At 37.9% G+C, this 14044-nt stretch overlaps 1 protein-coding gene across 17 annotated transcripts in view; it reads left to right on the top strand.

Moving 5' to 3' along the window:
• MECOM (MDS1 and EVI1 complex locus) overlaps positions 1-11727 on the top strand; it is a 581780-nt gene extending 570053 nt beyond the window's left edge. For all 17 annotated transcript variants that reach the window (XM_054482464.2, XM_054482462.2, XM_054482461.2 and 14 more), the window contains 4 exons: positions 2183-2327; positions 5059-5295; positions 6043-6226; positions 10187-11727. In XM_054482464.2, the coding sequence (XP_054338439.1) occupies positions 2183-2327; positions 5059-5295; positions 6043-6226; positions 10187-10321 (701 nt within the window). In that variant the 3' untranslated portion in view covers positions 10322-11727. The remainder of the gene's footprint in view (positions 1-2182; positions 2328-5058; positions 5296-6042; positions 6227-10186) is intronic.
• Positions 11728-14044: the final 2317 nt, after the last annotated feature.

Raw genomic sequence — 14044 nt, 5'->3', positions numbered from 1 at the left:
CGGGGTGGCGGCCGGGCAGAGGTGCTCCTCACTTCCCAGATGGGGCAGCCGGGCAGAGGCGCTCCTCACTTCCTCCCAGACGGGGTGGCGGCCAGTCAGAGGCGCTCCTCACCTCCCAGATGGGGCGGCCGGGCAGAGGTGCTCCTCATCTCCCAGATGGGGCAGCCGGGCAGAGGTGCTCCTCACTTCCTCCCAGACGGGGTGACGGCCAGTCAGAGGCGCTCCTCACCTCCCAGACGGGGCGGTCGGGCAGAGGCGCTCCTCATCTCCCAGACGGGGCGGCCGGGCAGAGGCGCTCCTCATCTCCCAGACGGGGCGGCCGGGCAGAGGCACTCCTCACCTCCCAGACGGGGCGGCCGGGCAGAGGCGCTCCTCACTTCCCAGACAGGGCGACTGGGCAGAGGCGCTCCTCACCTCCCAGACGGGGCGCCCGGGCAGAGGCGCTCCTCACTTCCCAGACGTTGGGCGACTGGGCAGAGGCGCTCCTCACATCCCAGACGGGGCGGCCGGGCAGAGGCGCTCCTCACATCCCAGATGGTGGGCGGCCGGGCAGAGACGTTGCTCACTTCCTATACGGGATGGCGGCCGGGCAGAGGCGCTCCTCACTTCCCAGATGGGGCGGCCAGGCAGAGGGGCTCCTCACATCCCAGACAATGGGCGGCCAGGCAGAGACGCTCCTCACTTCCTAGACGGGGTGGCGGCAGGGCAGAGGCTATAATCTTAGCACTTTAAGAGGCCAAGGCAGGAGGCTGGTAGGTGGAGGTTGTAGCGAGCCGAGATCACGCCACTGCACTCCAGCCCGAACACCATTGAGCATTGAGTGAGCGAGACTCCGTCTGCAATCCCAGCACCTCCGGAGGCCAAGGCAGGCAGATCACTCGAGGCCAGGAGCTGGAGACCAGCCCGGTCAACACAGCGAAACCCCGTCTCCACCAAAAATACAAAAACCATTCAGGCCTGGCGGTGCGCGCCTGCAATCCCAGGCACTCGGCAGGCCAAGGCAGGAGAGTCACAGGAGCCCGAGGCAGGGAGGTTGCAGCGAGCCGAGATCACGGCAGTACAGTCCAGCTTCGGCAACAGAGGGAGACCGAAAAAAGAAGGAGAGGGAGACCGAAGAAAGGAGAGGGAGAGGAGGGAGAGGAGGGAGAGGAGGGAGAGGAGGGAGAGGAGGGAGAGGAGGGAGAGGAGGGAGAGGGGAGAGGGGAGAGGGGAGAGGGAGAAGGGAGAGGGGAGAGGGGAGAGGGGAGAGGGGAGAGGGAGAAGGGAGAGGGAGAGGACAACTATAATTTTCTTATCAAAGTTATTTTAGGAAAAAAGTTTAAACATGTAACATGTCAAAGTTAATACTTGTTGACCAAGATTATAACCTCTTTTAGGTGAGGGGATGTTCTAACCTCTTGTTTTTGTCATATAGACTACTGTGATGAACTATTACATTATAGATACTTTGTAGGCAAGTTAAACAACAGGAAGCTTATGTTGATGTAAAGCTCAACCACATATAAAGTGCTTAAGTTTAAAAGTTGTTTAAGTTTATGTAAGCCTTACACCAATCCAGTGATACAGGTACTGTGAGTCTTGCAGTTCGTGGGCAAGGAAGGGGAAGATCATCCTGTAATCAGCATATCTAATATTGTCCTTTTAATACTGCACCAGCCCCTGGACTGGAGTGTTCTGAGTCAACTCACAGCTTTGCCCAGCAAACCAGGATGCAGAATTTTCAGTGTGCCTTTAAACCATATTTTGTTATATGCTTTAGCATAGCAGCCTAAAAAAAAAGAAGAAGAAGGCATGTTGACTGCAACCAGGACTTCATATAGAGTGTCTCTTGGCAGAATCTATTTAAGACTTGTTCATAATTTGTCTCACTCTAAATTCTCATTATATGAATACAAATATTCTCATGTCACAATAGAGGTAAGGAAAAGCTAGTGAGAGAAACAACTTCTTTGTGAGACTGTACTTCATGATTTCCATGGTTCAGTATATTCCCAAAGGACTGTCATGGGCATGTGTATTATGGTAAATTGGGGAGACTTTGACCTTCTAAAGTTATTATTATTAATATTCATAGGGCATATTTTAAGAAACAACACTGATCAAATTCATAAAGAGTGAGTTTCCAAATAAGTTGCTAGATAAACAATAATCTTTGTCATAAGAGGCCTTCTGCTCCACACAGGTACAGCAACATCGTCGCCTCATTCTGAACTGGAAAGTACAGGTGCGATTCTGGATGACAAAGAAGATGCTTACTTCACAGAAATTCGAAATTTCATTGTGAACAGCAACCACGGCAGCCAATCTCCCAGGAATGTGGAGGAGAGGTAAAGCTGTCTTTTACTTTTTAAACTCTGTGACGCCTGAAATGAACATGTTTTAAAATATATTTGCTATGCTCACTTTTGTGGCACTACTATTACTTCAGTCACCAAAGGCTGGTATATATTTAGTACATATTAAGTACCACATGTGCTTCCAAGCGTTTTACATGTATTAATTAATTTAATTTCATGATAGCCCTATGAGATAGCCACTGTAATTTTAGCAGTGAGGGAATGGAGACATTGAAGCTTAAACCATTGTGTCAGAGGTCACATAAGTAATCAATGGGATTCAACCTGAGCTCTCTGGTTCCAGAGCCCATAATTTTACCAGGATTTAGCTATCTGATAGCTGAATAGAATCTATTATCAAAATTTCAGAAGTAGAAGAGAAAGCCATCACAGGGATTCAGTTGAATCACTGATCAATAGTGGTTACTATTATACATCGTAAATTATATATATTACAGGTAATATATGATTCTATATATCTGTATTATACATATATACATATATGTATATTCTGTATATATGTAATACACATATTATAGTACACATGTATGTATGCATTTATATATGAAATACCCATGGGGTTTCCCCCAAATATATTTTACATAGAAACTTTTTTAGTCTTCTTAAGATTCTATTGCTACTTTATGTCCTCTTAAGTGACTATTCATTTAATTCTGGTCTGTTTGTTTCAGTGGGTATGACCATCCTTGTTTTTACTGACCTGATGCACTGGCTCCCTTTTATCATCACCAACATTAAGCATGAATAGCTTAATTCATTTAAAAAAGCTTTTAATGCTGTTAATGATAATATTTAACAGTTACCCAGCACTTCACATTGCATATGAAGTTAATGAAACACTATTTCACAAAAACTACTGGATTTAATTTTTCTTATCTGTAAGCTATAATTAAATATCTATTGTTGAGAAGTAGACTTTTCTGAACGAAACTATATAGTGACCTATTAAATTCAGATGCTACATTATAAATTTCAAAATAACATGAAATTAGTTAAAAGTTCCATTATTTTTCATCATACAAGTATTATTGGGTTAGTGTCCTCTGTTTTTGATATTATTAAAAGTCAAAATTAATTATTTTATGTAATTTCTTCAAGGCAAACATCAAATAAACATTTTTTACTAAAATAACAAAAAAAAAATGACCACTTCTGTTCTTCAACTTGTGTAAAAGTGTATCTAAGAAAAACAAGAAAAAGACCCTTCCAGTCTCTGAGAAGTCTGATAACTACACCAGTGTGCAACTGGATGTATCTTTCCCTTTACTTGCCCATTTGTGTGTGTGTGTGTGTGTGTGTGTGTGTGTGTCTGTCTGTTTGTGAAAGGGAGAGAGGAAGCAGATGATCCGACGGACAAAGTAGCAAGAACAAGCAAGAAACGGTGACAATCTTACACTTTGATAATGATATTTACTTGATGCGAATAAGAACTGTTGAACAAAACACACCATTTGGGTTCTGAGATGCCTATTCAAATTTTCTAGCCTTTAATTGGCGATTTGTGAGCCTGTATAGTTGCAACATCTGGCTTCAACATGTCTAAACAGCACAGAAATAAGAAGGTTGAGTCATCTAAGTTTTTCCCCTGAACTCCTATCAGGCTACTTTTGATGAATAATTTATTCTCTGTAAATTGCCACATTTGAAAACTTAATTAACAAATAGATTTTCTTAATTATGTTGGCTTTTGTTACTTTTGATTTTCATCCATGCACTCTTTTTGTTCTTTTACTTTTTCTTTCTTTTTTTTAAATAAAAATTTTAATCCACTCATGCAAGCAAGTTGGCAGTGTATTTGGAAACTAATTTATGTCTGTGCAAAAGATGTTTTCACCATTCTTTGATAAAAGAGGTTAAGAGATTGTTTTTATTAAAAGCTTAATAATGATTTGACTTTTTCTGGTCAAATGGATTTTTACTATGTGTGTTTGTCACATCCAAGATTGTTTTATTTGTTTTTTAATCCTGGGAAATCTGAATATTAAATTATACTCATTTTTGTTATGTGGGAAAGTGATGGGGGTACATTGTAATACCTGAGCTTTTTCCACCCTGGTGTTTTCCTGAGAACCAAGGAACTATTTCACATTCAGACTGTAAAAAATAATTTGAAAATAGTACAAATAAGTGAGCTCTCAATTACTTCCAAATATGGGTAGAGTGGTTAGGTGGAATATACCACAAATGTCATCTAGTATCAGTAAATACCAGTTGTTTCTTGGCAACTACTTTAACATTGTCTTTGGACTTTTAGTTTCACTTTAGGCATGTGTATTGAAGCTACTGCCCATGAGTGATATGAGTTTTCCAGAAATCTATTATTTTAAATGGTGGGTACTTATATGGCAATTAGGTAAATTGTGCTGAGAACATATTTATGTGCCTTTTTATATGACATATATAGCAATATCAATTATCAAGCAAAGTCTGATAAGAAATAGGAGACCGAGATTGTTTTTCGGGTTCTGCCAGAGGCTTCATTTATAATCTGAACAATCATACAATTATTTTTTTCTTTATCTTCCCATTTGTGAAGTCACATTAGTTTTTCATGGTTGACGTAGAGCATAAACAATAAAACATTTCCGATGTAAGTGTTGAAAATCTAAACTGTTGTTGGGAAGACATAATAAAGGAACAAATTACGATTTTAAAAATGAAACCAACAATTGGACTTTTTTTTTTTTAATGCTTTTGAAAGAATGAATGGCAGTCATTTTAAAGATGAAAAGGCTTTGGTGACCAGTCAAAATTCAGACTTGCTGGATGATGAAGAAGTTGAAGATGAGGTGTTGTTAGATGAGGAGGATGAAGACAATGATATTACTGGAAAAACAGGAAAGGAACCAGTGACAAGTAATTTACATGAAGGAAACCCTGAGGATGACTATGAAGAAACCAGTGCCCTGGAGATGAGTTGCAAGACATCCCCAGTGAGGTGAGTACCTTGGGTGACTTTAGAAACTAAGCTAGAGTAGATCCATGTACGGTTGCAATTCCTCTTGTGATAAGCAATTTGTGAGTTATAAATCACAAAGATTAAACTTGAATTAGTAAGGGATACTCGGTGGATCAGATTTAAATAGATGAAAATAAGGTGGCCATCAACATAATCCACAAGCATATAAATACACCAGGTTTGGTGCAACTCTGATTAACCTGAGGTGGGAAAGATAAAATGAAAATTACGTAAGTACACAATCATTTATTGTTAGACTCTACCTATAAAACTCAAAGAAAAATAGAGATTTTGACATTATCTAATTGTACAATAATCTGGTATGATCATCAGTTAAGTAAAATTGAGATAAATTTCACTTCATTAGATATATATGTGATCTATATAGATGATAACTTTTTAAATGAAAAGAAATAACCAAACAGTTAAATTGATGGGACTATTATATTTTCATGATGGATGTTGACTAAATATTGTCATAACTAGCTTTACTTTAACTCTTTATCTCAAATATATGCTTGGCTTTAGTTACCAAAAATGTTAACAGAAATATGTTTTTAAGACATGATGTTTGTAAATATTTATAAAAACCCAATAATTGATGCATGCTACTTTACCTTGCAGATACAATATGAAGTTTGCTGTATAGATAGATTCAAATGAAAGTGATTTGATTACATAACAAATGAAAAGAAAATTTCTGTGTTTCTCGTTGGTTCATTTTAGGTATAAAGAGGAAGAATATAAAAGTGGACTTTCTGCTTTAGATCATATAAGACACTTCACAGATAGCCTCAAAATGAGGAAAATGGAAGATAATCAATATTCTGAAGCTGAGCTGTCTTCTTTTAGTACTTCCCATGTGCCAGAGGAACTTAAACAGCCATTACACAGAAAGTCCAAATCGCAGGTACAGGTTTTCATGTAGTACAGCATCATGGTTACATTATGCATGAGACATACATTTCCTTTGATTACCAAAAAGCAAATATTCTATCTCTGAAATATTTTAGAATCCAAATGGGGTCAGATGCCTTTCTAAAAATGTTCATATCTTTACTGTGTTTATGACCAAATCCAAAATAGTTCAGCAAGAAAGCAATTAATTTAGCTGCATTCTGCATAGAAATTTTATGACAAACCCCATCCTACACTCATCTTTCCTTGACTTTGTAATTCTCTTACTTCTGTACAGTTAGTTCATCATGTTTGTTTGCAAATATTTATGTATTACCTCAGAGTCATTTTCTGTGTCTATACTTTTGTCAATTTAATTATATTTTAAGATTTTTCTGAAAAGTGAATTCTATTTTTTGTCCCCTTCTATGTCTAGTAAATTGTTAGGTGTAGTTAATTAGCAAGTCATCTCATGTTGTAATTTAATAGTAAAATGAGGATCAGAAATGAAGTGAGTTGCCAAAGGTCTACACCAACTTATTGGCAGATTTGTAAATAAAACCTGTCAATTTTAAATTCAACAAATGAATGAGTGAATGAATGGTACTCAAATTTATTAGGCTCTGCAACATTGTATCAGCACTATGGTAACTAAAAATAAATCCATTTAAGGGTCCATAAATAGCAATTAAAAGAGCCTGTGTTTTTGCTACAAAATAAAGGAAGTCGGTACTTTTTTGTTTGACATCCACACTCAACCGGATTGTTCATTCAGGTCAATTAAAAATAAAGAAACTTCCTATTACCATATTTATTGGGCACTGTGGTCTAATTGCCTGATCCATTAGTTCATTTTGTAGGTGGCCTGACCTGCAATGTGACCATATTAGTTTGTACATTTGGAAATGATTTTCTATTTAGGTAAGATGTCTGGGTTGGTCTTAACAGCAAATGTAATAATATCCCAAGGAAGGTGGGAAAAACATTGTATCAATGGGATAATACAAATCATTAAATAATATTCAATTTAGTAAAAAGTTCTGAGATATTATGTATGGTAATAGGCAAAATAAATGTTCTTTCTCAATTGAAGTCAAAGCAGCCAGCATCTACAGAGGCTCCTAGAGCCTACCTCCGTGAACTTAAGAACATCACTTAAAGACTGTAGGTACCATTTCTTCATTGTAAAAGGGGTAAGTGGATTTTTATTCAATGGGGATAAAAATGAAGTTTTCAGTTTTTAACATTAAAGGTAAACTAGCTAGAGTAGACATTTCATTTTTACTTAGAGACATCCATAAGAGGTGGCTAGTATTTTTTTTAACCCTTGATTTCCCATTCTTCCATCCTTGTTGATTAGAGATAACTTGAGTATCAAGGTTTTTGGTTTTTTGTTACTTGTTTCTTTGTTTGTTTTTGAGACAGGGTCTCACTCAGCTGCTAAGACTTGAGTGCAGTGGTGCAATCACGACTCACTATAGCCTCGACTTGCTGGGCTCAAGTGATCCTCCCACCTCAGGCATCTGGATAACCGGGACTATAGACACTCACCACCATGCCAGGCTAATTTTTCAATTTTGTGTAGAGATGGGGTTTCACTACGTTGCCCAGGCTGGTCTCAAATTCCTGAGCTCAAGCAGTCCTCCCACCTCAGCCTCCCAAATTACTGGGATTTGTATAGGTGTGACCCATTGCACCTGGCCATGGTTTTTTCTTTTTAAATTTCTTTTAATTAGTCCACCAAAAATGCTTCTCATTTATTGTAAGATATAATACCTAAACACTCCAGAAACTACCAGAAGTGATAGAAAGCAAAAGGGCCTGAAAACCTACAAATAAGGGATATAATTATAATACATTTTAGTACCAACATTTTGACATAAAGTCCCAACCTAGCTGGACTGTTACCGTTATAAGAAACACTAGCATTTTGCAATCCTTAGTCATATTTTTCTTGTTACTTGATCACGTTATATAGATTAGTTTGAAAATGGTCAGGCCTTTTTGCAAATTCACTTTATTTCATAATGTCATTCATTCATTCATTTATTAACTACCAGCTATATGCTGGGCACTGATCCTTATATATGAAAATGTTTATTTCCTTTGATTACCAACAGGCAGATATGCTATTTTGCCATTTTCTAGAATCTAAAGGCTCAGATGCTTTAGTCAAAGCATTCATATATTTATTCTGTAATTTTTATAGTCTGTAATTTTTATAGTGATTGAATTGAAAATAGTTGACCAGTACAATAGTAGCTGCATTTTGCATGTGCTCTTCCTCAAGAAACTCTATCCTGTAAAAATTAATTTCATGGTAATAGGTACTATTTATTACCTCAGTCAGGCACACTGAACTAAACACCTTATGTAAGTTAGTGCATGTGATTCCTCCACAACTCTTGGAGGCCAGTACTGTTATTACTATCGTCTGCTTTATAGGAGAAAAGTAAAGCTTAAAAGGTTAAGCAACTTGCTCAAGGTCACACAGCTAGGTGAGTAGAGGCAGGTTTAAAGCCAGGATTAAAACTTAAAATTCCAAAATTTTCTTTGTACTCCTTTTTATCTTCCCAAATATCAGAATTTGTTTTAACTCTTTCAGAATACTCTTTATCTTGCTCTCTAAAAGTAGGTACATAATCAGAATAGATAATTTAGGTTCAATGCTCACTTAACCCATACTTTAAACTCTGCCAAAGATAAGTACTCTATATTATTTACTCTTAATTTCTTAGGATCTAACACAGAGCCTGGCATAGAGTAGATGCTTAAGAAATATTTGTTAAATGGATCATGAGATATTGTAGAGGTCCAAAAGGCAAATTGCATACATAAAAGTCAAATGTGTACATTTAGAGCGATGACCCAGCAAATCAAAAATCAGCCTGCAAGGGTAGATTTTCTAACTGAATGCAATGATTACGGAAGAAACCACAGACTGGCCACATGTCTCAGCATGACTCCCAGAGATGAAATTCTGCCTAACAACAGAGGCATTTTGTCTTTGTTTACAGACAGTGGAATGTCTTTGGCAGGACTGTAATGATTCCACTTCAGCAGCATTTTGACAAGCAAGTTTAGCAATGGATGAGACCAACAATAGCAAATCAACAGTGAAAAGTTCAGTTACAAGTCAAGACCAAACATTTCATTTGAATATTTTGCTTGGCAGTAAATAGGGGATTCTCTGAACAGTTATTTAAAATTTGACATGATAATAGGGAAGAAAGAGTACTTCCTCACAGAGCACCTCCACGCACCTTCTGCTCAGCAGACACTGGAAAACAAGTTGATTAGAACACTGTTGGGTCTTGTGTTTGGTTTTATTTTTTTGGTGGAGCTGATTTGATCCACCTCAACTTATGGGTGCCAGGACTGAGTATTTCAAGCATGGAGGGAAATTGGAGAAAAGACAATGGATTAAAAGCTGGGCAGAAATACATTTTAGTTATGCTTCTCCCACTATCTATCTAATGGAGTGACTTTGGGCAAGTCACTCCAGCACCTACAGTGCTTTTGGTTATAAAGTGTAGGAGTTAGGCTGTATCCTCTATCTACTAGGCCACAGCTCTGTCAAGGTAGGTTGATATCGTATTAATATTTGAGGTTTCAGTCATAAGCACACAATAATATTTTTGGTGAATTGAACATATGTAGTGGATGGATGACTGTATTTATAGTTGAACAGGAGACTTTCTCATTTTTCTCAATGGAGGCACTATTTGCATTTTAGGTAGGATAGTTCTTTTTGGTTCTGTAGCGTGTGTCACTTTTGGGGCCCCTAGGCACTAAAGGCCAGCAGTAATCGCATGTGATTTCTACAAAAAAATATGCCTTCTTTGCCAAACACACCCATGAAGGATGCCCCTACTCAGGGTCCCATCCCTTTCCATTTACCAACAATATTCTTTGAACTAAAAGTGATGTTTTTCAAATGCCATTTACTGAGTCTCTCTCCTTTTTACCCCAGGCGTATGCTATGATGCTGTCACTGTCTGACAAGGAGTCCCTCCATTCTACATCCCACAGTTCTTCCAATGTGTGGCACAGTATGGCCAGGGCTGCAGCAGAATCCAGTGCTATCCAGTCCATAAGCCACGTATGACGTTATCAAGGTTGACTAGAGTGGGACCAAGTCCAACAGTAGCATGGCTCTTTCATGTAGGACTATTTACAAGACTGCTGAGCAGAATGCCTTATAAACCTACAGGGTCACTCATCTAAAGTCCAGTGACCTTAAACTGAATGATTTAAAAAAGAACAGAAAGAAAAAGAAACTATTTATTCTCGATATTTTGTTTTGCACAGCAAAGGCAGCTGCTGACTTCTGGAAGATCAATCAATGCGACTTAAAGTGATTCAGTGAAAACAAAAAACTAAAAAACTTGCTGGACTGAAGGCATCTTCCAGTTTACCCCACCTTAGGGTATGGGTGGGTGAGAAGGGCAGTTGAGATGGCAGCATTGATACGAATGAACACTCCATAGAAACTGAATTCTCTTTTGTACAAGATCACCTGACGTGATTGGGAACAGTTGCTTTTAATTACAGATTTAATTTTTTTCTTCGTTAAAGTTTTATGTAATTTAACCCTTTGAAGACAGAAGTAGTTGGATGAAATGCACAGTCAATTATTATAGAAACTGATAACAGGGAGTACTTCTTCCCCCTTTTGCCTTCTTAAGTACATTGTTTAAAACTAGGGAAAAAGGGTATGTGTATATTGTAAACTATGGATGTTCACACTCAAAGAGGTTAAGTCAGTGAAGTAATCTATTCATCACCAGTACCGCTGTACCACTAATAAATTGTTTGCCAAATCCTTGTAATAACATCTTAATTTTAGACAATCATGTCACTGTTAATGTTTATTTTTTTGTGTGTGTTGCGTGTATCATGTATTTATTTGTTGGCAAACTATTGTTTGTTGATTAAAATAGCACTGTTCCAGTCAGCCACTACTTTATGACGTCTGAGGCACACCCCTTTCTGAATTTCAAGGACCAAGGTGACCCGACCTGTGTATGAGAGTGCCAAATGGTGTTTGGCTTTTCTTAACATTCCTTTTTTTTGTTTTGTTTTGTTTTCCTTCTTAATGAACTAAATACGAATAGATGCAACTTAGTTTTTGTAATACTGAAATCGATTCAATTGTATAAACGATTATAATTTCTTTCATGGAAGCATGATTCTTCTGATTAAAAACTGTACTCCATATTTTATGCTGGTTGTCTGCAAGCTTGTGCGATGTTATGTTCATGTTAATCCTATTTGTAAAATGAAGTGTTCCCAACCTTATGTTAAAAGAGAGAAGTAAATAACAGACTGTATTCGGTTATTTTGCCCTTTATTGAGGAACCAGATTTGTTTTCTTTTTGTTTGTAATCTCATTTTGAAATAATTGGCAAGTTGAGGTACTTTCTTCAAATGCTTTGTACAATATAAACTGTTATGCCTTTCAGTGCATTACTATGGGAGGAGCAACTAAAAAATAAAGACTTACAAAAAGGAGTATTTTTCCCCACTGTGTGGTATTTTTCCTTCATGCAATTTTACTTTCCCTTTGGGATCCAATGATTTAAAGATATGATGGCTGAGATCTCGATGCCCTACAGATATGTGGAATGTAGAGTATGTTTGTTTTGTTTTGAGATAGCATAAGTGATAGTTCTTGGGCAACAATGAGTCTCGCTCATTGTTCTGAACTTTCCCCATGTGGTGCAGTCAGGGCTCAAGTGCACCACAACCCAGTCCTGGTATCACTTCACGTTCACAGCATCCACTTAAATTAGGACAAAGAGCGACTTACAGGTTTTCTACGGACTGTATGCCAAAAGGAACTCAGTTTCTTAGTTTTGTTTTTCATTATGCAAGTAGTGTTAACTGATTCACAAAGAGGGGGAAACCTTTGACTTTTCTATGCTCCCTTTAAGTTTTTGTCCACATGCAAAATACCCTTTTTTCATTGTTATAACCAAGTGTAAACATGATTTGTTTTTTCTTTCTTTGCTTGTGTCATAAGAAAAAAAAACACACTGCATAGTGCTACAAATTCTTCAAAATAATAATGTAGCAGTTTCCCAGTATTCCATCATTTAACCTACTGTAATTTCCTCCACCACTTTAATTTTGTTGAAGACTTTTCTGCTATTTGCTAGTCAGCAATTATATTTTAATTTTCAAGCATATAATTGTTTCTGTGTGTTCATATATGTATATACAGAGTTGGAATGTGAGTAGTAGTACTTCCATAAGATAAATTCTCTGCTGGGGGAGCAGTTATTTATTTTTTTGCTCTTTAGGCATAATGCCAAGTTGTTTTAGAGTAGACTTATTCTAATTTTGGCTGATTGTAGAGATTTAACAAGGCCTGAATAAATTAGTATGACATGTAGAAATAGATTCAGACCGATTTTTTCATTCATTTGTTTATTCATTCTTAGCCACAATACCAGATACATAGAGAATCTCCTTGCATCCTTTCTAAATGTGGGTAGAATAAGAATTAAAAATATAGGGTATGTTTATTGATGTTTTTACAGAAAGTACGCACAGGAAGCATTCAGAAAATATATTTAAGCTATAAATCCATTAACTAAGGCAAATAAGAATTTAGAATTTACGACATAAGAATGGCATTTTTGAGAAAAGAGAAATCTGGAATATGCAGGGCATTTTTCATTGTTTTAAAGAATGTACCAGGCTGGGTGTGGTGGCTCATGCCTGTAATCCCAGCACTGTGGGGAGCTGAGCCAGGAGGATCACTTGAGCCCAGAAGTTCCAGACTAGCCTGGGCAACATGGCCAAGCCCTGTCTCTACAAAAAATACAAAAATTAGCCAGGAGTGGTGGTGCAGGCCTGTAGTCCCTGCTACTTGAGAGAGGTTGAGAGGTGGGAGGATCACTTGAGGCTGGGAGATGGAAGCTACAGGAATGTACCACTGCACTTCAGCCTGGGTGACAGGGCGAGACCTTGTCTTAAATATATATACAAATTCTGAAGCAGTTCAAGTATTCCCAATGCAACTGGCTTCTTGTCAGGCTTTGGGCATAACCTTTCAGTTGTTTGCTAATACTTGGTTCCTCCGAATTCCAAAAAGGCATTCAACCTTACATTTCTGCTTGTTTCCTCCATTTATTTAGCCAGTAGCCCTTCACCACATGGCCCTAGAGAGGGACAGTGAGATATGGTGGAGACAATCTTGGACTTGGAAACTGAAGGCCTGGGTCTGAGTTCTGGCTCCACCACTTTACTGGCTTCAAGGTCTTGAGAAAGTCATATATCTCCCATTCCATCTGTGAAACAACAGTAATAATAACTGCTGTGCCTACTAATTCATTGGGTTTCTGTGAATGTCAACAATCAAAATAACTTTTTGAAAATATTTGGTAAAAGTTCTATAAATACAAAACATTTTATAATTTTCATGGTAACAGTCAAAGGAATAGAAAATGTGTGTGTGTGTACACAAAGTTATGAGGAAAAATTTATAATACAACAGAAATCTAAACTTAAAAAAAGCTGGATAAGGAAGTTTAGGGAAAAGTTAGGTATTTCTTGAAAAAATATGCAGGTTTAAAAAACAACACAAGCTGAACTTTTTTAAAACATAAGATGCCCAGAATTATTGTTTATTTATTTTCTTTTCTTTTTTTGAGACAGAATCTCCCCTGTGTCCCCCAGGCTAGATCGCAGAGGTGCAATCTCAGCTCACTGCAACCCCTGCCTCTCGGGTATAAGGGATTCTCTCACCTCAGCCTCCAGAGTAGCTGGGATTACAGGCACGCGCCATCATGGCCCCTAATTTTTTTTTGTATTTTTAGTAGAG

Source organism: Pongo pygmaeus, chromosome 2 (genome assembly GCF_028885625.2).
Source record: "Pongo pygmaeus isolate AG05252 chromosome 2, NHGRI_mPonPyg2-v2.0_pri, whole genome shotgun sequence".
NCBI classification, from domain to species: Eukaryota; Metazoa; Chordata; class Mammalia; order Primates; family Hominidae; genus Pongo; species Pongo pygmaeus.
This window is presented reverse-complemented; position numbering and strand designations above follow the sequence as displayed.